Source organism: Cephus cinctus, unplaced genomic scaffold (assembly GCF_000341935.2).
Source record: "Cephus cinctus unplaced genomic scaffold, Ccin1 Ccin1_scaffold0307, whole genome shotgun sequence".
NCBI classification, from domain to species: domain Eukaryota; kingdom Metazoa; phylum Arthropoda; class Insecta; order Hymenoptera; family Cephidae; genus Cephus; species Cephus cinctus.
In genome coordinates, this window is record NW_014333010.1 from 532,642 (window position 1) to 558,588 (window position 25,947).

A 25,947-nucleotide genomic window follows, 5' to 3' on the forward strand; every position below is an offset into this window, starting at 1 on the left:
AAGCCTGCTGCAGACACACAAGAGCGGTTGAACATCTTGCTGATCCTCATGTAAGTGGTATAATTTTTCGCGGGAAAGTAATGTATAGGTTTATTACATTTATATCAGAGTTTATGTTACCTGATTTAAGTGGAGACGAATATATTCTTGAGGTGTTAGAGAAAAAATAGTGTGTGGACTTCAACATACGATGGTTGTTAATACTGAAGATAATGCTTCATCTTTACTGTCTACACCCAGTAAAGAGAAACCTTTTATTCTGGAAAGAAAAACAGTTGATTATGAGGATTATTCTGTAAGATTCTCTCAAGAGAAACAGGACTACTCCGTACAATTTGCTCATGTATATTCAGCAAGGCTTAACGAGTTAAAAGATATCCTTATTAAGGAAATATGTAAAAAATGGGGTTGGTTTATTTTTTTATACATTTTTTAATTCATAAACTAGTAAATTTATGACTTACTCAAAGGTTATGACTTTGTATTGTATTATCTCTGTTACTATAGGAAGTATTCGTATTGTGAAACTTGCTGAGTTGGAAGAAGTTGAGAATGAGCGCTGCGTTATAATTGGTACACAATTCAAACACCAACAGTGGAAACCTTCAATTTTAAAAGAACTGGGTGACGACCATGACTTGATACCAACAGTGCCAAGAAATGATTACTGTTCTGAGAAAGATGTTCCTTTCTTAGAAGATGAGATGTTGCGTGTGAAGCTCGTTGGAGACAAAGTCAATATAAAAGATATTGTTACTGGAATTGTTTGTGCAGTTCTTGGACACGAGAAGGCAGATGGTACCTTCGAAGTATGCCATCCATACACTTCATTCAATACCTGAACCAACTTTTGAAGTTTAACATTTTATTTTGTAAATAAATTTATAAATCAGGTTGAAGACTGGTGCTTTCCTGGCTGTGCACCAAAAACTATTACTCCAGAACCTGTCACCAAGGGAAAAGTATTAATATTATCTGGCTTAGATATGGTTCATCATTCCCAGTCATTATCCCAGTCACTTTTAACGGAATGGATCTGTGGAATGGCTGGAAATTCAATAGCTCAAGCAGAAGAAGCTTCCATTGTCCGTGTTATAATTGCTGGTAATAATTTAACCATATAGAATATACATATATAGAAATATAATTACAAGTCACTAATTAACAATTTATGGAACTATTACCTTTCTTAATCAGGAAATGGAGTTAGATCTAGTCCAGAGATATTCTCTAGCACTGGACTCTACAGTGGAAAAGCAAAGGACCGTGAAGTTTATAAGGAAACTGCTGAGGGAACAAAACGCTTAGATTCGTTCATCAACGAGTTAGCACAATGCTGCTTGGTTACGTTAATGCCAGGTCAGCATGATCCAACAGGTGTCATGCTACCACAAAAACCACTACATCCTTGTATGCTACCAAAGAGTTCAAGGTAAAATTTGATTTTTCGATACCTAAGATCAATGTGCAAACAAATAATAATATTCATTGAAATAATCACAACGCCCATTCTTAGATATGAAAACTTCACTGGTGTGGCCAATCCATGGAGTGGTAAAATTGGTACCCGTGTATTCCTGGGCACAAGTGGTCAGCCTATTGAAGATATTATGAGAGTGAGTGGATTGGCAAACGGGACGCCTCTGGAGTGGCTTGCAAAAACACTGGTTTGGAGACACTTGTGTCCCACCGCACCAGATACTTTACCGTCTTATCCATATTGCGGAAAAGATTTGTTTATAATTCACGAATGCCCTGATATATATTTTGTTAGCAATATGGACAAATTTGAAACAAAATTGTGGATTGGTGAGTTTCTGATGTTTATCAAATTAAAAAATATTATTTGTCCTCAGCTTACTTGATCGGGTCAATATGAAATTCTTATTTTAGGACAAGACGGTCAGAGGGTCAGATTAATTTCGGTTCCTCAATTTTCAACAACTAATACGGCGGTCTTAGTCGATTTGGATTCATTGGATACACAGATCGTTTCATTTGGTACCAGCTGATAAGCATTTATGAATATTCAACTTTATAAAACCAGTAGTTTTATGTGAAAACTTTTGTATTATCTGTATACCTCAAATTTTGTACTACCAACACGTCACGTAATTTTTCTATCAAATATAAAGCATACAACATATTACTGATCAGCTTCTTTCATGGATGAAACTAGACAAAATTTACTATACTTAGTGCTACTTGACTACATCGTACTTTTGTTTGTGTTAAATCATCAGAAACTTAAGCACAGATTGAAACACACCGAGTTGAGGTTTGAATTGGCACTTTTATTTTACGCAGTTATTCGTTCTGAAATATAAATACATTTTTTGTACAAAATTGGTTTGATCTATTCCGGTGAGATTTCTAAAGGCGCGGGACAATATCATCGTCGTACAGCAGGACAAGAACGAAGAGAGATCAATAAATATAAAGATAGAAAACGAATGTGGTCCAGTTACGGAAGAATGAAGATGTACGATAAGAAATGAGAAACAGCAACGAAGAGAATGAGACCAAAAGAGAAATCAACTGTAACAAGGATGAAAAAGTGATAAGATCTCGAAAGAATTAATAACAATATTACAAATTGAAAACACGAGACTCCTCAAGTTCCAACAGTTCCCTAATAACAATTTTGCCAGAGACACAGAAGAGTGGCGTTTTTAAATGACAAAACAAAAAGAGAGAGAGAGAGAGAGTCAAAATGGCGCTAGTGACTCGTGTAAAACAAGAGGTTGTTGTTGTTTAGCCATTAAACGTAAAAGCACGCCGTAAATGAAGTTATAAAATTTATATTTATAATACACTTTACAGATTCGTAATACCATTAACTTAAGGTGCATGTCACATTACCCACAGGTATATATAACAATTGACAGGTAGCTTCTGCATATAGTAACGACGGCGTTATTAAACGTACTGTGTGTTTGTGTTGGTGATAGTAGTCATCATCGGCTCCTGAATTCCTATTATTTCCTATCTCTTCGCCGTGGGGCGTATCCTCTCTTTTTCGGTATCCCGGTCGTCCGCAACCGTCCACTCGGGATCATTCGGATCCTCCCCTTCTACGTCGCAGCACGCAGACTCCGTGGAATCCGATTCCGGCGAGTCCAGTGCGGCTTCCTGCAAATTCCCGGAGACAGCACGTTAACCATCAGCATTTTTTATATTCTCTTTTCTGTCCATCAATTCTTTCTGCGTCGTTCTCTCCGTCTCTCTCATTGTATACCATCTCTCCCTCTTTCTCGCTTTCTCTGGTATTCCTCGTTTCTCTTATTTATTTCTCCGTCTTCGTTTTTCATACTCTCATTTAATTCAGCCCCAAATACTTTTTTTTTTTCAGACAGAACAACATCGACCACGTTTATAATTATCTATGGTTAACTGTTTCCTTGCTTTCAATGACTTTTCATTGTCTCTTTTCAACGTAAGATGCAATGGTTACCGCGTATTTCCATTCGTTTCTCTTTACAGCCCCTTTCCTAGTGATCCTTTGATAATATTAATCAAGTCCTTTGTCATGGCGGCTGTTCGCCGATCAACGTTGCGGAATCGGATTCCATTGCTGGATTCTATGATAGAGGATTACCAGGGTTTTGTAAAACTATCGGTTTCAGTTATGAATTTACACTTAATCATTCGTCCCAATGACAATTCATTGATCATTTATTGACAGTGAGCAACGCTGCCACTCCAACGCGAAGTTTTTTCTTTTTCTCTCTTTTCTCTGATCTACTGATTAATAAGTGACTATTAAGTACGTACCTCGTCTCGTTTGTCTTCTTCTCTCGAGCATAACGGCGCAACCGATGGTTGCCAATGCCCATCAGGCATCACTTCGAGCATCTTGTCGTAGATCTCCTCCGACAGTGGAAATATCCTTGGCTCGTATGGTAAAACCTAAAACAGCAAAGCATACCACAAACTCAATAAAAATTAATCTACCATTAAGAAAAAAGAAAAAAACAGATACAAGTTTCCTTTGAGCAATAACACCATATGCATTTTCTTGATAAAAAAATATTTTTCTTAATTGCAATTCCTGCGCAATAATGATCAATGCTCTTGTTGAGTGATTCGTTGTCTGTACTATGTGAATTGGTTTTAATTGACAGACTTGAGCTTCGTCGCAAAATAAATATTACACTCCTAGGACCTTTGTTATTTTCTACTGCATCGCAGGTTGCGGTATTAAAATGGAACCTTCAAAAGTATATATCAAATATCTTCGTCAATTATACAAATGACGATGATTAATGAGGTCGGTATAATTAATTGTACAACTCAATGCTAACAGTTTTAAGCACCATTCGTTGGCGTGATTATAAATACTGCCATTAAAGCCGACACTACAAACGTAACAAACACGTGAACCTTGATAAGGTATATAAAATTAAAAAAAAAGAAATAGTCTACTTCACAAACACGATACGTAACATCTGGATGATGCGATACCGCAGAATTCATTTAATTGACCCCTAATAATTAAGTATGATATTAAACATTGATATCGATGAAGATAGAATATCATATTGCATATTTACACTAAGATAAATCACGTATAATCTTAAGCTACAATATTTACAAAATAAACATTACAAATGTGACGCAGCGCCGAAAATTAAATAAAATTGATGACATAACAGAGACTTTTTAACGAACGTTCCACTCGTGTGCAGACGACGCCTGTACTATATAAAAAAAAAAAACTAGCTGTTTAATCTTGAATGGAATATATATTTATTCCCACTTGAAATATCTATAGGCGTTATCGATTTTGCTAATTGTTGCTCTTAACTGCGTATAATTTGATGCGAGTGTTTTGACCGTTCTCAAAAATCACAAACGAGGACAATGCTAATCGATGAACATAACGACGGCGTTATGATACTTTCACAAAACGATGATTGTACCCAAGGTAGCAAAAGTAACGGTAATAGACGCGGGGGTTCCCCCTACGTATGATTAGGAACGTAGGCGTTAATTTATATACAGGCGACAAAGAATAAAAAAATATATATGTATATAAGATTATAAAAAAGAAAAAAAATTCAGGATCAACGTACAATAGTTACCTCGTTTTCGTCTTCCGTAAAAGACGTGCCCATCTCGTCTCTGGCCATTCTCGACGAGGATATGGTGCGTCGTCGAAAAGCATTTTGCAAAGCCGAAGGGCGGTTGGGATCCGTATGGTGTTCCGCATCCTGGAGAATCGAGGGCGTGGCTGGTGGCGACGTGATAGGCGACGCGACGTCACCGCCGAAGTCACTCGCATGAGGAGACATAGGATCTACAACGTATTGAGATATAAATTATTGCTATCCGACCATTACCGACTTTTATTTCCCATTTATTCGATAAAATAAACATAAAATTCTATTACTTCACAGCAGCAATCAGATGCACTATAATTAGCCACTTAGTCTTAATGATATTTTCAAGGTAACGGCAAATGGTTTGTATTCACTTTAAAAAATCGAATCGAGAATAAATTTCTCTTCTAAATTGCAAATAAGGGTATTTTAACGTACCTGGCGTATTCGCGCCGCTATCCGCTCGGCTGTCAGCCCGCCTATTGTGACGAATACGAGACTGAGGTGGCATGTTCACGTAGGTCATGAAGCGTTTATTTTCTTCCCTCTCACTCCTTTCGTGCCTCAATGCTATCATCTCATCCGACACGTCCTCGATCTAATTAAATGACAAAAAACCAAACGCTTTGCTTAGGTTCTGTACACGCATATTGACATCTATTTCGTAAAACTGGTTTTACACGTCGAAGATGATGAGTTTACAAAGTACGATGGACTTTTTGAGAAATACATAATAAAGACATGAAACAACTTGCTGACATTTTGGAAACCCTGTATAAAAATTAATTTAAAAACAAAAACCAATTTGATTAAACTTACATCGGTATCTTGACTAGGCCTACGCATGACACCATTCTTCACGTCCATTTTCGATGGTTCCTCGCACAGCCTCCACCTGAACAAATAATTACGTCGAGTATGAGAATGTAGCCAGGATGAATATTTTTATAAAGATATCAAACAATTATTACATCTTTAATTCATTGCGTGCACTCACTTTGGTGTCAGAATCTCCTTGTACTGTAACTTCTCCAATCTCGTAGAGGCAGCAACGCTGTACGGTATAACAATATTGTCAATGTCGTACGAATTCTGCCTCAAACGCCTAAAACATGAGATACGTAAAAATTTAGTGACACACATAAACGAAGGAGACCTAAAAGAAAAGAAATTGAATTAAAACATATCCTTACCCGTGGGGATTGGTACTCTTTTCTTTGAGTGGAATCTTCTCCACAGGTGTCGGAGTGTGTTGCAGTGGGGAAGGCACCGGAGAAGAGTGCTTACTGGATCCTGAGAGGGCACTCGCATCCTCGTCATCTTCGGGTGGCGTCAATTTCGCGATCCTCTTCCTACTCATACCGTGAATATTTCTGTCGTGGCTGTGCCGATTTCTCTTTCCCTTAAGCATCTTCCTCTTGATTCCTGTACGTGCAACCCAAGAAACGCATCGTATAATCATTATTAAGAATTTAAAAAAAAGTCTATATCCCACTTCAAAGAGTATACGCACGTGCAGTCAAGATACTCGACGAAGACTTTTTGAGTCTCGCAGCATACTTGGTCCGGTGTTCAGGTATCTTTTTGCTTCTTCTTTCGCCACTGTCCTTATCTTTGAGCCGTGTCATTCTCAAGTTTCCTCGTAGCATCTTCTGCTGCCACTCTACCGATTTCATGATCGCCTCCAGGTGCGTACCATGTGAAATTTCTAAAAGCAACAAGAATATTATAGCACACTGTTAATTCATGAATTATTGCTTAGAGTAGCAACAGTAACTAGTGATGATATTCACCATCGGGAAACGATAGGACTGGATGGTAACCAGGATCGACCAGGGCGACGCGTTCCTGTACGGAAAGTTGCTCTAAAGGTTCCTGGCTCTGGGTAGGATCTTGCCTACCAGTGCACAATGCACACGGTGGTAAAACGTGATCACAATCACATCTCACTGTGGAAGCTTTAGCAGCTCGCTTGGACACCTCGTGCAACCTGTCGACCTGCAGCAACTTCCGCTTCCTGTACATGCTCCAAACGAAGGGCCTTGTTCTACTCGCCGAGGACTCCGTCTCCGGCGAATTGAAACGACCCGTCGAACCCGGCAAGACTCCACTGTACCCATTTATGGTCTCCGTATTCTCGAGCATCACCAGTCCTTTGCTGGCACGAACATGACGCTGGAGATCATTGTGCTGCCGTATACGGTACTCCAGGTCGGATATTTGTGCCTGCAGCCAAGTCCACCGGGACGCTACCCCGGCACGATCCTGGGCATATCGCCAGCCAGCCCTTTTGGAACTGTAAATATTTTTAAGAGAAAAAAAAAAAAGAAAAAACATTCAGAAAACCTGGATGGATTCAAATGGATTTACTTATCACTAAATTGTTCTATGTATTGGGTTGGCAAGAAAGTAATTTCGGTTTGCACAAATAGATAGCGTTATGTTTACCGAAATTACTTTCTTGCCAACCCAATATGTTTGTAAGTTGATATGCCATTGTGAGTTGCTAAAATGTACTGGCTACTGATTATTGTTTGACAAAATTAATGTTCATGCCGCTGCTATTATTTGTATAATGAGATGTTACTTCATTTTCTTTCTTGTTCTATTAATATTATGCGACGATAATATTAATATGCAACAGTGTTTTATTGTTTTATCCAAAACGTGATTTGATCTTTGGTCATGATAATTTATTCATATAAAACTCTCTGACGCAGACGTCGGCTTGATAACAATAATAATTATGTAACATTATTTTATTTAGTCTCTGTCTTGATTGTATCATCTATTGTACATTAGTTAATTGTACAATAATCAGGGATGAAGCTATAGCAAACAATGTCTATCGTGAATGACACATTGGTACCGTCCTAAAAATAATTTCAGTACACCTAAGAAATCTTTTCAAAAATGTAAGGGTATATCAATGACATACGATGATGTACAAATTAAACAGAAAAAAATCTAGCATACATCACTAATATTTACTAATCAATGAGTGAAAGTGGATACATCAAAGATTAGTCAATATTATTGTTTGCATAAGGGCGTAGTGCAAAGGTATCCAATGTGTGAGAGAATTTGTTTCAGCAAGGTTTCTACCACATTGATAATTATAGATCCAATCAGAAACAATTAAAAAGCTTTTTAAATCTTTAACATTTTATGTACTTATCAGAGATAAGTGTTGAGAAATTAACAGGTGTCTGAGCGATCAGTTATCTTGTGCTTTTTTTCCCTTCCCCTTGCTCTGTGCTAATCCAACATTAGTTAAATTCGAAAACCGAGCCAAGTAAAGTCTATTCGGTTAACGTAACAGAGTGATATTATTTCCGCGGGAAGAAAAAGGTCAAAAGTGGTAGGAATTATTATAGGGACTAGCTTATGCATGCTACATGTGTAATCTGTACCAAAAGCTTATTAGCTGTTATGATAGGTAAAATAATGTTATATATAAATATTGATTTTGCATGATTTAGTGCATCTGATCGATAGATTTCAGCCAGGTAGCTTCGAAGAATGCTGTTAAATTTTAGTAAATGTCAGATCACAAGTATGATAAACATACTACATATTAAAAAATATGTATCCGCCAATATTATCAAATATCACGTGAATCTAAAAAAAAAGAAAAAGCAATAATCATTGTTGTGTTAGGTTTAAGATGACGCAATACATTGAATAGATGACGCATTCAGTAAGAGCACAACTTTGTAGACAATGTTATTGCAAATGATAGCAGAACTCACTTGAAACATTAACAAGGTTTATAAAAGACGACGACTATAATTTCATTTCGAAACCTGTCGCTGTCCATTGTATACTTACATGGGCAACTGCTGTTGATGAGGATTGTTGAAAGTCTGCATCTCGTCGCAGCTCTCGCCTCCACTGCTGGATGCTGTGCAGTCCGAGTCCAGGTTAGTCTGGACGATATGGAGTTGAGTAGCAAGAGGACCAGCAACGTTCTCCACTTCGTCAGATTTAAGCTTAACCTGAGGCGTGCCGAAGACAGGATGACGATTGCTATTGCCTCCAGCACTGGCACTAAGGTTGTCCTTGGAACCAGCGCCAAAGTATCGACAATAGGAACGTTGTCTGTTGACGGTGTTGCTCTGTGCGATGCAGGACTTCTCGATTTTCTGTAGAAATGAGTCAAGGCTGGTACTGATCTCCGGAAAATTCCTGACGTTCGACTTGGAGCTGATGTTAGCGAGCTCTTGAAAGAAGTACTTCTTAACGCCATGATGGGCAAGCTCAAGGACACCGGTGTTTTCCTCAGCAACATGACGACCCACGAGCCTCGCCTGGAGCTTCCTTAGTCTTCTCAAGAGAAAGGCGCAGCGTCTCTCGCTCTCGAACTCCTTCTGAGCAACAGTGTCCTGTTGGGCACGCAGAACGTTGACGGGTTTCGGTTGCTCGACGGCTTCGGCGATATTCATGTTGTCGTTGCAGAGACTCATAACGTCCACATCGTTGAGGAGATCGCGCTCGAAGGAGGTCAATCCCATTGGCAAAGAGAACATCTCCACCGTATCCGCTGCGCTGTTAGCTGGTTCGTTGGACCCAGCTGAGATGTTCTCGGCGTTCTCGGCGCCTTCCATGGATTTAATCACCTGGAGGATCTCCTCAACGTTGTGTCCGATGTCAGGAACACCGCCCACACCGCATTGTTCTCCGTCCGCGGATATCTCTGCACCAAAGCCAATTATCTGATCGACGTCCAGGTTCTTCTCGGCGCTGGTGTTGCCGGAGGTGGTCAGAGGTACGTCTACGTTCGATTTCAAAAAGCCCATGTCGTCTGGTTGATCACCCATAGATGGGTCGTTCATTATAATGTCGCTGGTCTTTCGATCAGGGCTGTCCGGCACGAGCATACGTTCGCTCTCGCGCTCCTCCGATCCTTTCCTCGCGATCAGGTTAGATCCGTTCGCGAATGTCGACAGACTATCGAGACCGTTCGCGTACTTTGAGTTGATGACATCACGAATGAGGTCCTTTGAGATGCCGCGCAAGCACTGCTCGTCTATCTTCGACGGCTGCACGTTGGCGGATACGACAAATTTGGCCAGGACCTCACGCTTTTGACAGACCTGCGCAGCCTGCTCGGCCGAGAGGAATCCACTGGCCGGTAAGGGAGGGAGCAAATTCTCAGGCTTTTGTGGACCGCCTTCCGTCAGAGCAGGGGCCATCACTGCCACTGACGATGCCAGTGCTGCTGCCTCCACATCCAGAGGCACCCACCTGCACCTGCACCTGCTGCAGCCACACTTCTCCTGGGGCGTGCTCACTCCCATTCATCCATTCCTCTGTTTTGTTCTTCCTTCTTTCGTTCTCTCTGTAGTCCTTCTTCTTACTGTGCTCCGTCCTAGCTTCTGTAGTGTCAATAAGTACCGAATAGGCAAATCCTTGTTCTTGTATAGGTTAGGGAAGCATATACTTCTCATCCAGTCTGTCAAGCTTCAAACATTCCCACAGACAGGATATAATCTAGGGCATAAAAAATTATCACATTAAAATCAACACATACAATCCACTTAAAAACTATCACTGACAGTTACTATCTAGATTGAGGCTATCAAAATGAACGACATATTTGAAAAAAACAGTGAGTTCCACGTGGAAACTTTCCGCATGACTCACCTAGTGTCCGAATACACGAGGACGAGGTAATTGTCTTCAACCGTTAAAATCCAGGTGAACAGTAGCTTAATTAGGAAAGGGCGTCGTAATGTTGCAAGGGTAGAAAGGACACGCGTATGAGGTAAGCCTGGAAAGACGTTGTTCGGGAATGCCAGAAGAAGGCAGAAGAGACTGAGGAGCCAGATGAGAGAGAGTGAGAAAGGAGAGAGTAAGGTAGGCAGGAGGGGATTTCCTATTGGTCGGATCGGAGCGGTGGGGGGATGGGATTCTATAGGGGATGGGCCTATATAAGCAAGCACAGGGAAAAAATGTATATCGCTATACAAGAATTCGACGTATGAAGTTCTGGAGATAAATTGCACTTCACTTTTAAACGCGTGGTCACACGCATGTAATGGAAACAATCGAAATAAAAACTCCCGCCGCGTCTCACAAGATTTTCTAGCGTATTACGAGCACGCACAGTCGATACATTTCCACGTGATCGAGCGTCGGTGTCTCGACGGCGACGTACCCAAAGAGTAAGAACACCAGTAATAGTAATAACAGTAGAGCTGGCACTGCTTACAGCGTTAGAAACAAAATTGTATCAGTATCACTGATACGAACCACGCGCACAATCATTACACAAGGATGCTATGTACACGCACAAAATTAAAAGCAGCGTCCTTTCGAGTAATCCACATCCGCAGTCAGTCCGGTGGTTCGAGATGTGAGAACAAAGATAAAAACATGCCGTCGTCACCAGAGCAAGAAGATCCTCTTCGACTGCATGTCTATTGCATAATGACGAGTAAAAGTCCGCAGGGGCACGACGTGACGCCGCGTCTACGTATCGCGCACGTTACTTTATCACAGAATGAATAACGTAGAGAAAAAAGCGGTCGAGGAAATTTGACGATGGCGATAGGCTTAACGATTCCGCCGAAGTAAGCGTGTCCGGATGACCGCGCGACACGAACGGTGAATTCGACACGGCAACCACAGCTAAGATAAAGAATAACAGCGGCGGCAGCAGCAGCAGCGTCGGCGGCGACAAACGACAACGTGAACTTAGGATGATTCGGAGCAACTCGTAAGCGACTTCTTTTGGCTGTAGCGCGTTAGCGTACGTACAATGGCGGAGCGAAGAAAGAAGAGAAGAGGGAAGAAGGGAAAAAAAGTACAACTCGGAAGAACTCCTTCCAAGTCCGGGGATATATCGGTTTTTTGTGGGATCTCTCTCTCTCTCTCTCTCTCTCTCTCTCTCTCTCTCTCTCTCTCTCTCTCTCCCCCTTCCTCTCACACTCTGTTTGTCTCGTACTAGTTCTCTCTCTCACCTCGCTTTTCGATTCGTTTTATCGCGCGCACCCGCCACTGGTGAGAATTTTCTGCCTCCTTCTCTATCACCGCACCACCATCTCGTCCTTCTCTTTCTCTTGGATACGTTACGCCCGACGTGCCGCACCACGAGAGCCACTGCGCAACACTCCGTACGCCGTGTTGGCGTTCGCGATTTTCACCGACGAATTCCGTCACACCCAACAACGCGAGCTATGGACTTTGCCAGGAGCAGAACTGTTTTACCGAGATGGAAGACACAGCGCGCGACCGTACCACACGACGACGACGACGACGACGACGACCACCGCAAGCGTTACACTCTGTCCTGCTCCTTCACTCTTTCTTTTCTCTCTCTCTCTCTCTCTCTCTCTCTCTCCCCGACACACTATCTCTGTTCTATTCTTTGACTCTCCTTCTCTGTCTCTCTCTCTCTAGGGAACTGCTTATTTTTCTCTCGCTTCACTCTCCTCGACCAGCCCCTCTTGGTTCAAGCCGACGTTTCTTCCCACTCTCCTTCCGCACTCACTTATTCACTCACTCACCTCACTCTTTCGCACTCTGTTTTCCTCTACGGTATAAAGTTCTTTCTCTCTCACTCTCTCTCCCTCTCCCTCTCGTATGCACTCTTTATCCCTCTGTCTGTTTCTCGCTCTCACTCGCGCGGTCTTTGCCTCCGTTGAGTCCGTTTGCGGCGATCTGGACTCCGCGACTACCGTCAACCTCGAGTTTTTTTGCTGCTCGATTCCGTCGTCTTTGGTTAGTAAGGTCGAAAGTCACACGACGGTCGACGCGACCGCTATTTATCAATAATATTGAGGAAATTCGAGCAACTTCTCTGCCACTGCTTCTACTGCGAGGCGGACCGACCAATACTGCGGCGCCGATGCCGGATGTGCCCTTCGAGCCACGACAACCAATCGTGAGACATTTCATTCCCGAAATGGCCACCAAACGCTTGGGAAAAATGGCGCTCTTTTTAAATGATCTTTTAGGTGCCTCGTTATTTTGTTGAACGTATTACGTATTCTTGATATAATATTCGTTTTTACTGCTAGCGATCGTCGGGAGATAGTTATAGAAATGTTTTGGCTATGTTTCATTGATGGAATTTATCAAAGGAGTAAAGAAACATTTGATTTTGGAAGGAGCGACAGCAGGCAGTCTGTCGCGCGCTTTTTCTTTGCGCACTGATCAAACAGAGTATAGATATATCTACCACTCGTTTCCTACTATAGGGAGTTTAATAAATGCGATTCTAGTGGTTTTGATATCCCGTTGCAACGTTATCGACCTATGGTTCATGCTGATTTAAAAAGTTCCTATAAAGATCGTAAATGAGAATTATTTAATAGGCGACTCTTGCGATTTCTTAAATAATCTACATTCATGTATTAAACGTGCTTCGCCGGCACCTTGGAAATGTGGACTGTGTAATCGTGAGGGTGCGTGCGCTAACCGTGTATGTTAGACAACGAGCAACGTAACGATAAACAAATAAATTAATGTAGTGGAAAATAAATTTATTTGCTCCATGCAACAGCTCGTCGACTTCAAATAGTTTAGTGCCGTGTGACAACGGTGATATATTTATTGAGAACCGGAGAATGCTTAGGAGTCGTGGGTGAGATCTTTGATTAACCACATTATCAGAACACGTTTTAGAATGCACTGTTGGCACGTGTCTGGCATTCTTTCACGACGTTTCAATTCCAATTTAATTAATAATAGCACAGCTCGAAATGCTTTATGTAACCGTCATAGTCGTGCTTATGGAAAATGGGGTGGGCATGGTCGACGGATAGGTATTTGGTTTAGGGAGCAAGGTATCCAGGTCGCCAGAGCATGTGCTAAACAATTTGAGTTTATTGCTGCTCAAAGGGTGAGACGGAGTATGCAAATATTTCATCTTTATACAAAGATCTGGGACGAGGTTGCTCTCAGAGAATTTATAAAGTCATGGAGATGCAGAGTTGGAAGGAACGCTAAGGAGTTTCTTGTCAGTGCTGTTGGTGTTAGCATTTACAATTGGGACCGGGAAAGGATATCAGATGAGGAGATGTATAGGTAAATTATATATTCTATAAGGATTTACTTTTCTACGGAAGTACAGGATTTGTATTTCTTTAATTCAATGTTATTAATTTATTATTTTTTTAATAACAATTCACTAATGTCACCATTAATCGATAGGTTTAAATAATCTGCTGGGGAATAAGTAATTTATAGTTATATAAATTTAGGTACATGATAAGTTCAATACGCTTTATCTATATAGTGACATGAATTATATAATTTTGATGTATATCCATTCTGGAGTGTTATATCACATCCTATTCATGAAATTAATATAAATCTCATACATTTCATAGTCTATGTATTGGAATAAGTAATAAAATTATAGTCTGTAAACAAATAAATAGTGTCTGTGTTTATATTACGTTCATATATGTTTTCTTCATTTCCATTTCAGTTATAGTAAAGAAATAGATGGAATTTACAAATTAAGAGAATCCACAGTGACATGCAACAACTGTCATCAAAGATTGGTGATTGACGTGACCCAAACTGGAATAGAGTATTGCAAGTGTCATGGAGCAAAAGCAGCAATTGCCAATTGCCAAAATGGTATATATAAAGAATATAAAAAGCATCCAGTGACAAAGCTGAATGGATTCCAGCAGATTCATTAATTTCAGAAGAAGAATGGCAGCCATTTATTGAGAGACAGGATATGCTTGTATGGCGAAAGGAGGAACCTGGTACTGGAGGACTTTATGCTTATAAAGTTTATGGCTCTTTTTCCGATGTGTCTGCTCATGATTTTCTGCAAGTTCAAATTGATGTAGAGTACAGAAAACAGTGGGATCATACAGCACGGCAATTGGAGATCATCGATACTGATCCCTCATCAAATTCGACATCTAATTCCAGCAGTGATATAATGTATTGGGAGATGATCTGGCCCGTAAGTTTTTAATAACGTTTTCCAAATAGCGTATGTCTTTATATAAATAAATTAGAGTTATATTTTTTTTAGAGTTTGTTCGCAAACCGTGACTACGTGTATCAACGGCGATGGTTACTGAACAAAAATCAAGGATTGATAATCATCGTTAGCAAGGGGACAGATCATCCAAAGGCACCAAAGAGAACTGATACCCACAGGTAAATTTCTTTATTTATAATCCAGTCAAATTCTACAGTTATTATCTAAGCAAGTCGATCAATCTTTTCTAGTTCTTGATATTTCCTTATGGATTGACTTTAATTGACTGTGAATACTCGCTGAAATAATCGGTCCTGTGTCCACGTAACAGAGTTACCTCCTACTGGTCGTATATGGTGATAAGGCCTTACAAAGATTTCGATGAGCCAGGAATCGAATTTTGTTTGACGTACTTCGACGACCCGGGTATCCACATACCATCAGCTGTCACTGCATGGGTTTCAATGAGCGGTAAGAGTTGAGTTTTTTCCAAAGTAAAAATCGCTATTATTAAATTAACTTCTCATACAAAATATCTTTTTTTTTACATAGGTTTACCAAACTTCCTATGTCGTATGCGACAAGCCGCGAGAGATTATCATAAGAATAAAGCAGAACTTGGAAAAAATACGTTGGTACCAAAGGAGGAATCCAGTTCAGGTGACGAGAATATTCCAAATAGAGTGTACGATGTAGATGGCGTGACTTCACCATCGTCAATTAAAAAGGAAAATCAGTCTGAGAAAGTGGACAAGGAAAATGAAACGGAAGCGGCAGATGTTACAACGAAAGATGAGGTGGATAACAATGAAAATGAAAACAAGGAAAAGGAAAAAGAAGAAGAATCAGAGAAGATAGAGAATCAAGAACATATACCAGAAGATTATGGATTCCTCCATTATTTTTTCCTTACTAAGTTGTTTGCTTGACATGCAATTCAATGGGGTAGTTTCAATGAAGGCACAATGATCGCAGAAATTCCGACAACTCGACAATTTGCAGTGGCGCAAATAATGTTAACTGTGGACTCAAATTAGTCAAGTTACAATTCTAATTGTCATGTAATTATCGTGTGGACTAATAATTTTAACTCATTCAAAACTGGGGGTAGTTACTTCGTTCTCTTGAATGGGAAGGATCAAATTATTTTGCAATACCACAAGAAACTGATCCTTATTAATTTATTCAACGGTCGATGGAATTTGGTATGAACATAATTAGATTTTCTGTTGAACAATAACATTTTGCATCAGTTTTCATCATGACGCATTATAGTTGTTAATGATAGAGCTAATCGATGAGGAATATTTTTGGAATGTATAATGTGGATATAAACAAACATACCATACTTCATGTAAACTAAACATCTTTGGATTTTATTCATTTTATCTATATTACTGCAAAATTTCAGTGTATCTATTACAAAAGATTAGTCCTATTAATTCAAAAATATTTCCTGAACGCAAATCAAAGACGTAACATAGATTCAAACGAGTAAATAAAAAATATAATCATATTTGTAATATAGTCAACATAGTCTATAATTTATATAGCAAACAAATGATTTTCCACCGAATTTAATATGATCGAATGGCTTCACTAATGCAATGTACAATACGAGCGAATTCGTTGCCGTTAGAATTGAAAATTATTTTTAACTTTTAAAATGTGCAGCGAACGTTCACCATTAAATTTTTTACAATTTTGAATTGAAACAGTCATAGACAGTTAATCAAGGATTTGACGATGATTCGGTGCAATGGCAGTTTAAAACAGACTGATTTTGCCAATTTAGTATATTGTAAATAAAATATTACACATCTCATTGTCAATGTTGAATTATATAATTGGATATGTACAATAATGAAAACATCATGCTAAATAAAAAAACGGTGTCTTAATATTTTACTTACACTCTCTTCATATTGTATTAATCCTTTGCGTGCCTAGTGAGATCTGTTAGATCCGCCCATAGTTATATATGGCAATAATTTTGCGAAGTCCAACGCCTGCATTTTACCATTATCGATACCACTTGAGAATGACAATTATTCAAAGGGAGAGAAAAAAGTTACTCTTACTTTCGAGTTCGACAGATCCACCAAGTATACGATGTTATCATTTTTCACCAGGCATGCAGAGGGCTAATAAAATTAATAATTAATGAGAATGTTACTCTAACATAGTTGCATCTTGATCAATTCTGCGTCTACACTGTCCTCTTCTTCCTATTCATTAGTGAAAGGCAAGTCAAAGTTATCAATGGAAGAAAGAATTTCATCACTTTCGTCTTCCAATTGAAATGCAATTTCTTCCGGTAACTTTTTTGGCTTTGACATGAAACCTGTGCAGTCTTCGTCATGACATTTTTGGTACCACAACTTTTTATGCAAATCGACAATCAAATAGATGTTATTGCTTTTGTGAGGTCGTCCTATGTTATCACAATATCTGAAAATGTGAATATAAAAATGTTTAAGAACAATGTGATCTTAGGGAGCTTACTGATGAATTTATTATACCTATTTCCTATAATTTCGTAGGAAATTTTTTTTGTGCTTTCGAAATAAGTGGACAGTCGAATTCTTCCAGGTTTTACAATATTTGAAATGAACTTATCAACGCATGGATATTTTGATTTGACTGTACTCTCTTGTGGTGGAGTCAATTGACTTGATCTTTTAATGTACATTTCAATGTCAGTTACATTTTTTTCATCGAGTTCCAACAAGATGAGGTTCGTTTTGGTAGGAAAGTAAGATATAAGTGAATCCAAAAATATTCCAAGATCCTTATCCTTGCACTCTTCAGCAGATATATATTTTGAATGAGGCGAGAGTACAAGATGTGACTGTTTGCCCCATTTCGTAGATTTATATATCCTAAAGTGTCTATTTCTTGAATATACAGATGTGTCAATAAATAATTTTCTGTTCTCAGATGTTTTAATAAATAATTCCTTCAGGTTTTTTCTATCGAAAAAATCAAGAACATCTGATCCTTTAAAACCTGAGTCTACATAATTGGTAATGTCCTTGCAAACACTTTTTACAAATTTTCCAGCTTGAATATTGTTCTTGAAAGCAACTTCTTTGATGCAAAATATAAGGTGTCTACTAAACTTCTCTCTTGTGGTCGAGTCCAGACTTAGTACATTGCTCTCATTGCATGGACAACCCCACAGTTTAGTAAGATATGCACAAAATATTTCAGTTATCGTCTTAGTCATCCTGTGTCCATTATGATTAGGATTTTGATCAATTAAAAATTCCAAGTCAAAGTATAACTTTACAGGTGCACCATCAGGAATAACCTGCAGAAAGGGAATTTATATATTTATTGAAATTTCTCAACAAGAAATAACAAACCTCATACGAGCATCTACACTCTGGTGACTTCTGCGAATAGTACCACCAATAAACCTCTGGATGTGCCACAACAAATATACGGTGACCATTTTCATTCTGATAAACAAATGTACCAAGAACATCGTTAGAATTGTCATGTTGTCTTGCAACAGCTAAGGCCTCAGCTTGCTTATGGAATTCAGCCCAAAATTGTGTTGGACCCATAATACGTTGTGGCATTTTATGAGGTTCTTTTACAGACAGTAAAATTCCATGCTGTAGCTCTTGAAAGATTTTGGACCTCCAGACAGCAAGTGTGTCTCCATAAAATGATTGTGTTTCAATAGCTTCCATTTTAATGTTTATGTATTAATCATTACATATAAAATATAAGATTCAAAGTAGATTTACACTATCTACACTTGTGTCGAGAAAACTACATGTATAAAGTTTATCTTGGATATAATCAAGATATAATATTATAGTAAAATAAAATAACTAAATTCAAAAACTGATTTGTAAATACCATGCAGCATTTACATTATAAGGAATATAATTCAAACAAAGAAATAAATATAAAAGTGCCTTGAGGTACATCAAAGAACAATTGCTATTTAAACAAATTAGTTCAAGTGTCTTTTACAAGTGCAAACAAGACAAATTTGTATGACAAACAGCGTAATAATAAAAATCCATTAAATATATACCAAAAATATATATAGAAGTAAATAAAACAATAATTTTGTGATATCACAGGAGATACGTATAAATGACATTAGAAGAGTTACAACATATATCGGATAAGATTATTAGACAGATTTCTTAAGAAATACTTGAGATTATTGATCACAATCAATCAGAAGAAGAATCTTCATTTACAAATAGAGTTGTGAAACTCTATTCTGTTGAACTGCACAATCACAAGTGTTTACACTGGTTTACACTAGTTTCCATATTTGGAGCATGTAATATTCTGCCAACAGTATCGACACAAAGAACTATGCGAATTTATTATGGTTTTTCGTTAAAAAATGCACAATTTGTCTCATGAGTTATAAAGCTATTATAATTTTCAAACATTTTTTAGGCTGACAATTCACCGATGTAGGTATACATTGCACAATCATACTTAGTACTTATAGGTGGCGCTCACTTGCAACAGAAATTAGAGTCCCTCTAGTAAGAGTCCGGCCAACACCCGGAAGGGACGCCATATTAAGGGCTTGTTTGGCGCCACCATGACATTGCGCGCGGATTTTCAAACTACCAATCTTTACCATCAAGAGACTCGGTCGAGTCTCGCGCCAAGTACAGGCAACCCGCCGTACAGGGCTTAACACTACCCACACTACACAATGCAAATCTCTCCCATATACGTATTCACACATGCCATTCTATTCCGGAAAGAGCCCATAATATGGCGGAGCCAATCACTAACAAGCGCCACCGTTGGCCGGACTCTTACTAGAGGGACTCTAACAGAAATGATATTCAGTATTTGAATTTTAATATTGGCAGTACTTGTTTTCAAGGAACGGTATTTGCGGCGTCTCTTCAGTTTTGAGCGGTCAATCCTTTATGGAAATAACGAGTCAACAGGTGGAAAAAGAGAATAAGGTTGATAATTTTTCATTAATCTACCTGATTCCAGCTAGGATATTTATTGTGAAAACTTTAAATACGGGTACCGATATGAATGCTGATCAAGAATTACTTTTATAAGTCGACACTGACGATTGCCATCGGATCACCATCATACAATATGCTGGATCATCCATAACGATTACGTGATAAAATCAATTATTTTGACAATAGAGGATAGAAACGATAACCATACTGACAAAAAACTTGATATCAGCTCTAGCTGACTAATCAGATAAAATTCTTCGACGATTCGTAACGGTTCGTTCTTCCCTGAACTTGACTTTTTTTAAATTATCCAAGAAAGTAGAAAAGTCTATTAGTCTATACTTACATACAAGATAAAAGATAAGACTGACTTTTGTCTTTTATAACATTTTAGATTTTCGATAATATTATAACGACAACATTCGTATTGAATAATTTGTATGAAAACAATTAAAATCGTCTGTCTTGTTATTATAATATCATTTTATCGTGTCGTTCCGATTTTTAACTAAACTTGCTTTGTCTTGTGTAAAATATAGCGGTTTTTATTTTTCCGGAAATTTCCAAATTATTATTCAACAGAGTTAATCGCTATGTATTTTGTTTCCGAAAGGACTGTACCTGGCATTAGCCAATCAATGACGCGATTAGTCACGTGACTAGATTTAAGAATAGAACGACGCCTCGAAAATACATAACGATTATAGTAATTTTTGGTTATGTTTATTAGATTTTGGAGAAAATTCTATTTTACCATCGCAGAAATCAGAAGTATGAACTAATAAATATATATTGTACATAATATGATTTTGTTCAGCAGGGCTTCAAGGTGTGGACGACGACAAAGAAGAGCAGGAACGTCCCGTGAGTAGAACTGAATGTATTTGATGTATACTTTTATACGTATATATATTTAATATAAAGAAAGACACTTGTTGCTTCTGCGCGAAGTCTTAGGCGCCTAGGAGCTTACGCGTTTCGTTTACGTTATGTTAGAAGAACTTTGGTGACGGACAATCAGTCGTCTGCGCACATTCGTAGCAGGATCCTCGTATACTCGCGTTGAGCATCCTCTTCACATTTTTCATAAAAGCACAATTATCATTTACAGATCATTCCTCTTTCAATAATACACGTGCTAACCCTTAATAAATAATTAAAACTCATGACGAACGTCATCACAAGACAGACAATAGAAAATCTCTTAAACTTGAGAAAGCTCTTGATATAATTTTGAAAAAATTATTGTAAACCATTACATTAATGGCTTTACAAGCACAGTCCACATACATTTGATAAAACAAGTAAACAAATTTCAATATTTATTTTTGCTTAGAGCATTCACGCCAACAACGATCAAACAATAAGTTGATTAATGCACGCTTTTCTTTGCTTCATGGCTTTTCTATATTAAAAGAAGAAACAAGAAGTCGTAAGCTTCAATTTTTTTGTTAATAAATTTTGCAATAGCTCGTTTGTTCAACTTCTATGAGACAACGGCCCGTCATATATTATATAAACAAACGAAGGCCTGATAGATAAGCCGTAGTGAAAAAAAAAGTGGTGGCAAGGGACTACATCTATGAGATCCGATAGTAGAGGGGACACATAGAATCACCGATAGTGTATCAATCGTTTCGATACGAAATCGGCGATACACGATGTAGGAGTATGCACGGATAAAATATTTTTCCGTCTCTTGCTCGTGTAAACCGAAATTGTGCCGCGTTTTCCACTTGAGCATTTTTTTCTTTGACTCTCCAACCGGAAATAAATTTGCGGATTTTGCGTTCGATCGCGCGTTCCTTTCGTCAGTTTGAAACACTTGATATTGCGGATAAGACAAGTGGTACCTTACGATTTTGAAAGGCTTTCAATATATTGTCTAAAAAATTTAGGTATTTTTTTTTTTTTTATATAATGACAGTGACAATCAGACAATTATTACAACGTGATGACAAGTGACTGTTGTATGTGATTGAGGTTACAAGATTTTATTATAAATTGAGTGCAGTGTTGATTAGTTTGTTTTTTCTTTGTTCTTAAAGAAAAATTTTTCTTGCGCGTGACTTGAATAAATTTATTTTTTCAGATAGTCCAGTGAGTGCTTTTATGTTTGTGGAACTAAGACACGAGATCTTCAATATCTTTATCATTGACCAAAAAGACGTAAAACAGTTTGAGAACAGTGGAAACGTTGCTTGGATTAAAGTTACGTTCTCAAGGTATTGGCAAAGTGACGGTTATTTGATGGATTTTGAAAATCGGATTGTGCAGTTACACAGATGAGTATATGGTAATTATATGACTAATGAAATCACCAAAGAAGTGCGAACTAACAATAAGAAAGTCATACCAAAGTGCGCAAAATTGATGAACAATTGTGTTCCAGATGTGTATAATAAATAAGACGGGAAGCACGTTGTAAGAAAAAAATAAATATTAAAAATGTTCTTAAAATTGGGAAAACTTGTGTAATGCGTCGTGTAACAGCCTCGTGCGATCATTCTTAATTATTTAGGGACGCGAGTTACAAATTATAGTGATAAACATTTTTTTTAATCAATCAAAGTGTACTCGTTCCATTGTGTTCTTGTTTATTCGCAGAACAAACAGTGAAAGATTCGCTGAAGGAAAAGGAATAGAGAAGAAAGAAAATACGAGGATAAACGTCGACGCTGGTTTTTCTACTGGTGCTACGATCGTAATGGCTGCTTTTATTTATGGATACCAGCAGTAGTTAATATACTGCTTGATACTGGTGCAATATTCGCCGTGGATTGTGACCCTCTCGTGTCAAAGGCTTACCCCCATGGGGGGTACCCGGTACCCCAGCGTACTGTTCCTGTGGTTGGTCCTGATTTATCCCACTTCGGTGGAACTGTCTTGTCGCGAGTCCAAGTTACATGCGGACTGTGGTTCTTTGTGCAACAAAAACAAACGCGGTGTTGTGTCCTGCGAGTTGCGCGCTGCTGTGATATTACCAGCTGATCCTAGATTTGAAATCGCCTTGCCAAAAGTTCGACCCGTCCTTGGTGAGTTTTATCGGAAGACTTTTAGCTCAGTAGAAACTTTTCTTATGTGACGTATTTTCATGTAGTTTGTTTGTTAAATTTTCTTTAGTGAAACAGAGTGCACGAAAAGTTGTATGATTTTGAAAGAATTTTTTGGAAAAAAGTAATAATGTGTATGATGTGATTGATTATTGAGCTTTAAGGTATTTTTTGGAAGTTGATAGATTTATAATATCAATATTATATTGATCAAGTAATTAACTCTACGTATAATTTTGAAAATACGTCTCTGTGACGTCTGTAATTTGAATGATGTTGCCTTTGAGACATCCTAATGATGACTTTTTGGTATATGCGTTGGCTGGATGGCGACAGCAAAAGTTATTGAACATTGCGATAAGACTAAACGGTGAAATCAGCGGGGTTATTTTAAGAATCACGATAAAATAGTCTTGTATCTGCATTTTGTTGATAATAATTTCAAAAATGACAAAGCGATTGAGAGTTTGATAACGGGGACTCTATTGGGTGTCTTGCTCCTTTAATATCACAAAAAGAAACAGGTGTACGTAATTAACCTCCCTTTGTATATTATACGCAGCAGAGTCATAATAAATTACGACAATACAATTATCTGTAATACATATCAATTTATTCAATAAGACAATTCTTTTTATAATGTTTAACAAAAAATTGGCGCAACTCAGAAGACTAATCTCTCAAATTCAACCTCACGTATACGAACTCAAAATGGACCCACGTGCCTTTGCTTTGTATAAAAACTAAACTGAATATACTTTGTTTAATGATTTCTGACATACAAGATAAACGAACGTAAAACAAAAACAAAGAGACTAGTCTTAAACAACGTTTAAATCTTCGTTATTAATATTCTCTATGTTTGTGTATCTTAATATTTGTATCTGTTTCGACTAATCTTGAGCTAAAAATACTTTGTTATCTGTCAATGTTTGTATAATATTATTTGAACAAGCTAATGATTGCAAAAGGGTCGTAAATTCTTCAAAGAAATATTTTAACCCTGGTAACACTGAACAGAAAGTGTCCTACAAATCGTCGTGTAACTCGTGGGATTAGTTAATCTTAAATTTTAAGGATAGCGATCCGTCTTTGACACGAACTTTATGTTCGCGCAGTAAATTTATCAAAGTCACGTGAATAATTTACGTTATCGTGGAATTATTTTTGTTACAGATCTGGCAGAGTACGAGGTACGTTCCAGAGGTCTGCTCCCTTCCTGGATGAACTTGACTTTTTTACTACAGGATGATCAATGCGACGCGACTTTCGCACAGATTGGTGCTTTTGACAGTTATGCCGAATGCGTGCATTTGTTTTTGGGACCAGCTTGCGAATATTGCGTTGGTAAGTTTTAGCAATAAATTTATTATTTTTGTATTCACTGTGCCAGTCTTATCGTCTGATTTACATTTTGAATAGGTACCGGATGATGCATTTAGAAGAAGGACATTCACATTCAATTAAAGTTGGTTGAAGATTATACTTTTTCTCAAGCTATTAACATTTTCGAGAATGAACAAACTTTTTGTTCGCGCTATACGATGAGAAAGGAAAATAATTGAAACGATCGAATGATTAAAGAATAACAGCAATATCGGCTGGTATCGATTTTAAGATTGCTATCAGACTGATTCCATATAATTAATGGCTAACATGACATCCGAAAATCTTTTAGCAGCCATTCACGTTGTTTCATTCATTTACGTTATTTTATGAGTTTCATAGTAAGCCTCCTATTATTGATAGTCGTTAATTAATTATGCATCTAGTCCGAGTTGCTATGGCGTATCATAGTTATTCCTATAACGACCACATACGCTAGCGTGCAAAAGTTTATATTCAAATTCAATTTTACATTAAATGGCCCTTGGGCTAAAGAGACTTTTGTACTCGAGTGTATCTGTATATAATTAATGTATAATTAGTCTCAGGTCTTGCGAAACGTTCATTCACCGGTATTACAGTCACAGTGTAATTAAATGGAATTTACTTTTCTTCCCCGAGAACTTTTCTTTTAATTAATTGACATTTTGTAAACTCACGTTAGATGCAAAGTTAGTATTTTATTAATTTTTCTCCTTTTTCTTTTGGATAAGTGAGGTAATTGACTAACTTGACATATAAATTCATATAAGATTAATATTCACGTTATGTCATTCAACTGTGACGAATGGTAATATAAATTTTGAGAAAAAACAAAGGGAATATTGTTTGCCATTCTTTGTGCGACTGAACGTCCAATCGTTTCTGATTATTTCAAACGATTTCTGTTAGACTTTTCTATTATTCTACTGTCAGATATTTTCTTTGACTCTCTGTCAGATTCAAAAAAGAACTGCGTCCCTTTGTCCGTAACTTACTTGAGATAAAATAACATTTACCAGGGACTTATTGAATTTTTTCATCGTGAAGTGTAACATATCATTTCCATAATGGTATCTCGCGAGCGGAAAGGCCAATACGAAATTTTCTCTACGGTGATAATGAACTTTATAGGAAAATGTTGTCAGCTGGTACCTCACTCAAACTAAGTTATCCCTTTGTAGTACGGTTCTGGAATTTCAAGGGTTCGCGTCAAGGAAAACCGAATACTCTGGAAGGGTATCCAGAAATTCACAAATACCTTTTACGGAGCCAAACGCAAGCACCGTAGGAGTAAATTTCCTTAGGGATCGAAAGAAGCTTGAGAATGTTTGGTATCTTTCTTCCAACTCGATATAGATCATTCAGAGTTTTCAATATGTCAAATAATATATTGCTTTCGAGTAACATCTTTCCTTAAAGTCTCCTTTACACTGTCACTCGTGTCAAATGTATTACTTCTCTTTAACGTTCCTATTCGATATTTGTAATCGTAT

At 37.9% G+C, this 25,947-nt stretch overlaps 5 protein-coding genes across 20 annotated transcripts in view; 3 read left to right on the top strand and 2 right to left on the bottom strand.

Moving 5' to 3' along the window:
* Nucleotides 1–126: 126 nt before the first annotated feature.
* Nucleotides 127–12,755, bottom strand: LOC107266265 (KAT8 regulatory NSL complex subunit 1). Of its 7 annotated transcripts, XR_003059308.1 has the most exons (12): nucleotides 10,749–12,755; nucleotides 8,934–10,595; nucleotides 6,896–7,398; nucleotides 6,616–6,810; nucleotides 6,296–6,527; nucleotides 6,100–6,207; nucleotides 5,922–5,997; nucleotides 5,541–5,700; nucleotides 5,076–5,299; nucleotides 3,775–3,909; nucleotides 3,455–3,581; nucleotides 2,992–3,132 (listed from the first exon to the last, which is right to left on the bottom strand). XR_003059308.1 is itself a non-coding variant. In XM_025083553.1 (11 exons), the coding sequence occupies exons 2-11, from the start codon at nucleotides 10,400–10,402 to the stop codon at nucleotides 224–226; spliced, it is 3,138 nt and encodes a 1,045-aa protein (XP_024939321.1). In that variant the 5' UTR covers nucleotides 10,403–10,595; nucleotides 10,749–12,755; the 3' UTR covers nucleotides 127–223. The 7 variants fall into 7 exon arrangements, 6 of the variants coding, with proteins under 6 accessions (XP_024939321.1, XP_024939320.1, XP_015592058.1 ...); XM_025083553.1 differs by lacking the exons at nucleotides 2,992–3,132; nucleotides 3,455–3,581 and adding an exon at nucleotides 127–259; XM_025083552.1 differs by lacking the exon at nucleotides 3,455–3,581 and having other exon boundaries at nucleotides 2,786–3,132; nucleotides 12,068–12,755.
* Nucleotides 178–2,146, top strand: LOC107266272 (DNA polymerase delta small subunit). Its single transcript, XM_015736584.2, has 6 exons — nucleotides 178–407; nucleotides 508–809; nucleotides 894–1,104; nucleotides 1,198–1,432; nucleotides 1,517–1,809; nucleotides 1,894–2,146. Exons 1-6 carry the CDS (start codon nucleotides 191–193, stop codon nucleotides 2,010–2,012), a joined length of 1,377 nt encoding a protein of 458 aa, XP_015592070.1. The 5' UTR covers nucleotides 178–190; the 3' UTR covers nucleotides 2,013–2,146.
* Nucleotides 12,756–13,121: 366 nt separating the features above from the next.
* On the top strand, nucleotides 13,122–16,965 carry LOC107266270 (stAR-related lipid transfer protein 7, mitochondrial). Its single transcript, XM_015736583.2, has 6 exons — nucleotides 13,122–14,135; nucleotides 14,542–14,696; nucleotides 14,768–15,036; nucleotides 15,109–15,236; nucleotides 15,389–15,528; nucleotides 15,610–16,965. The coding sequence occupies exons 1-6, from the start codon at nucleotides 13,735–13,737 to the stop codon at nucleotides 15,984–15,986; spliced, it is 1,470 nt and encodes a 489-aa protein (XP_015592069.1). The 5' UTR covers nucleotides 13,122–13,734; the 3' UTR covers nucleotides 15,987–16,965.
* Nucleotides 16,413–19,587, bottom strand: LOC107266273 (DNA-directed primase/polymerase protein-like). Its single transcript, XM_015736586.2, has 3 exons — nucleotides 18,426–19,587; nucleotides 17,580–18,370; nucleotides 16,413–17,508 (listed from the first exon to the last, which is right to left on the bottom strand). Exons 1-3 carry the CDS (start codon nucleotides 18,756–18,758, stop codon nucleotides 17,286–17,288), a joined length of 1,347 nt encoding a protein of 448 aa, XP_015592072.1. The 5' UTR covers nucleotides 18,759–19,587; the 3' UTR covers nucleotides 16,413–17,285.
* A 352-nt stretch (nucleotides 19,588–19,939) lies between these two features.
* LOC107266322 (atrial natriuretic peptide receptor 1) overlaps nucleotides 19,940–25,947 on the top strand; it is a 91,538-nt gene continuing 85,530 nt past the window's right edge. The window contains exons 1-5 of one of the 10 annotated variants that reach the window (XM_025083584.1): nucleotides 19,940–20,021; nucleotides 20,851–20,897; nucleotides 22,126–22,329; nucleotides 22,641–23,068; nucleotides 24,263–24,433. In XM_025083584.1, coding sequence (XP_024939352.1) covers nucleotides 22,846–23,068; nucleotides 24,263–24,433 — 394 coding nt within the window. In that variant the 5' untranslated portion in view covers nucleotides 19,940–20,021; nucleotides 20,851–20,897; nucleotides 22,126–22,329; nucleotides 22,641–22,845. Of the gene's footprint in view, nucleotides 20,022–20,850; nucleotides 20,898–21,027; nucleotides 21,338–21,385; nucleotides 21,466–21,633; nucleotides 22,017–22,125; nucleotides 23,069–24,262; nucleotides 24,434–24,539; nucleotides 24,555–25,947 lie in introns of those variants that run through there. The other 9 variants (XM_015736679.2, XM_025083585.1, XM_015736677.2 and 6 more) reach the window with 9 other exon arrangements.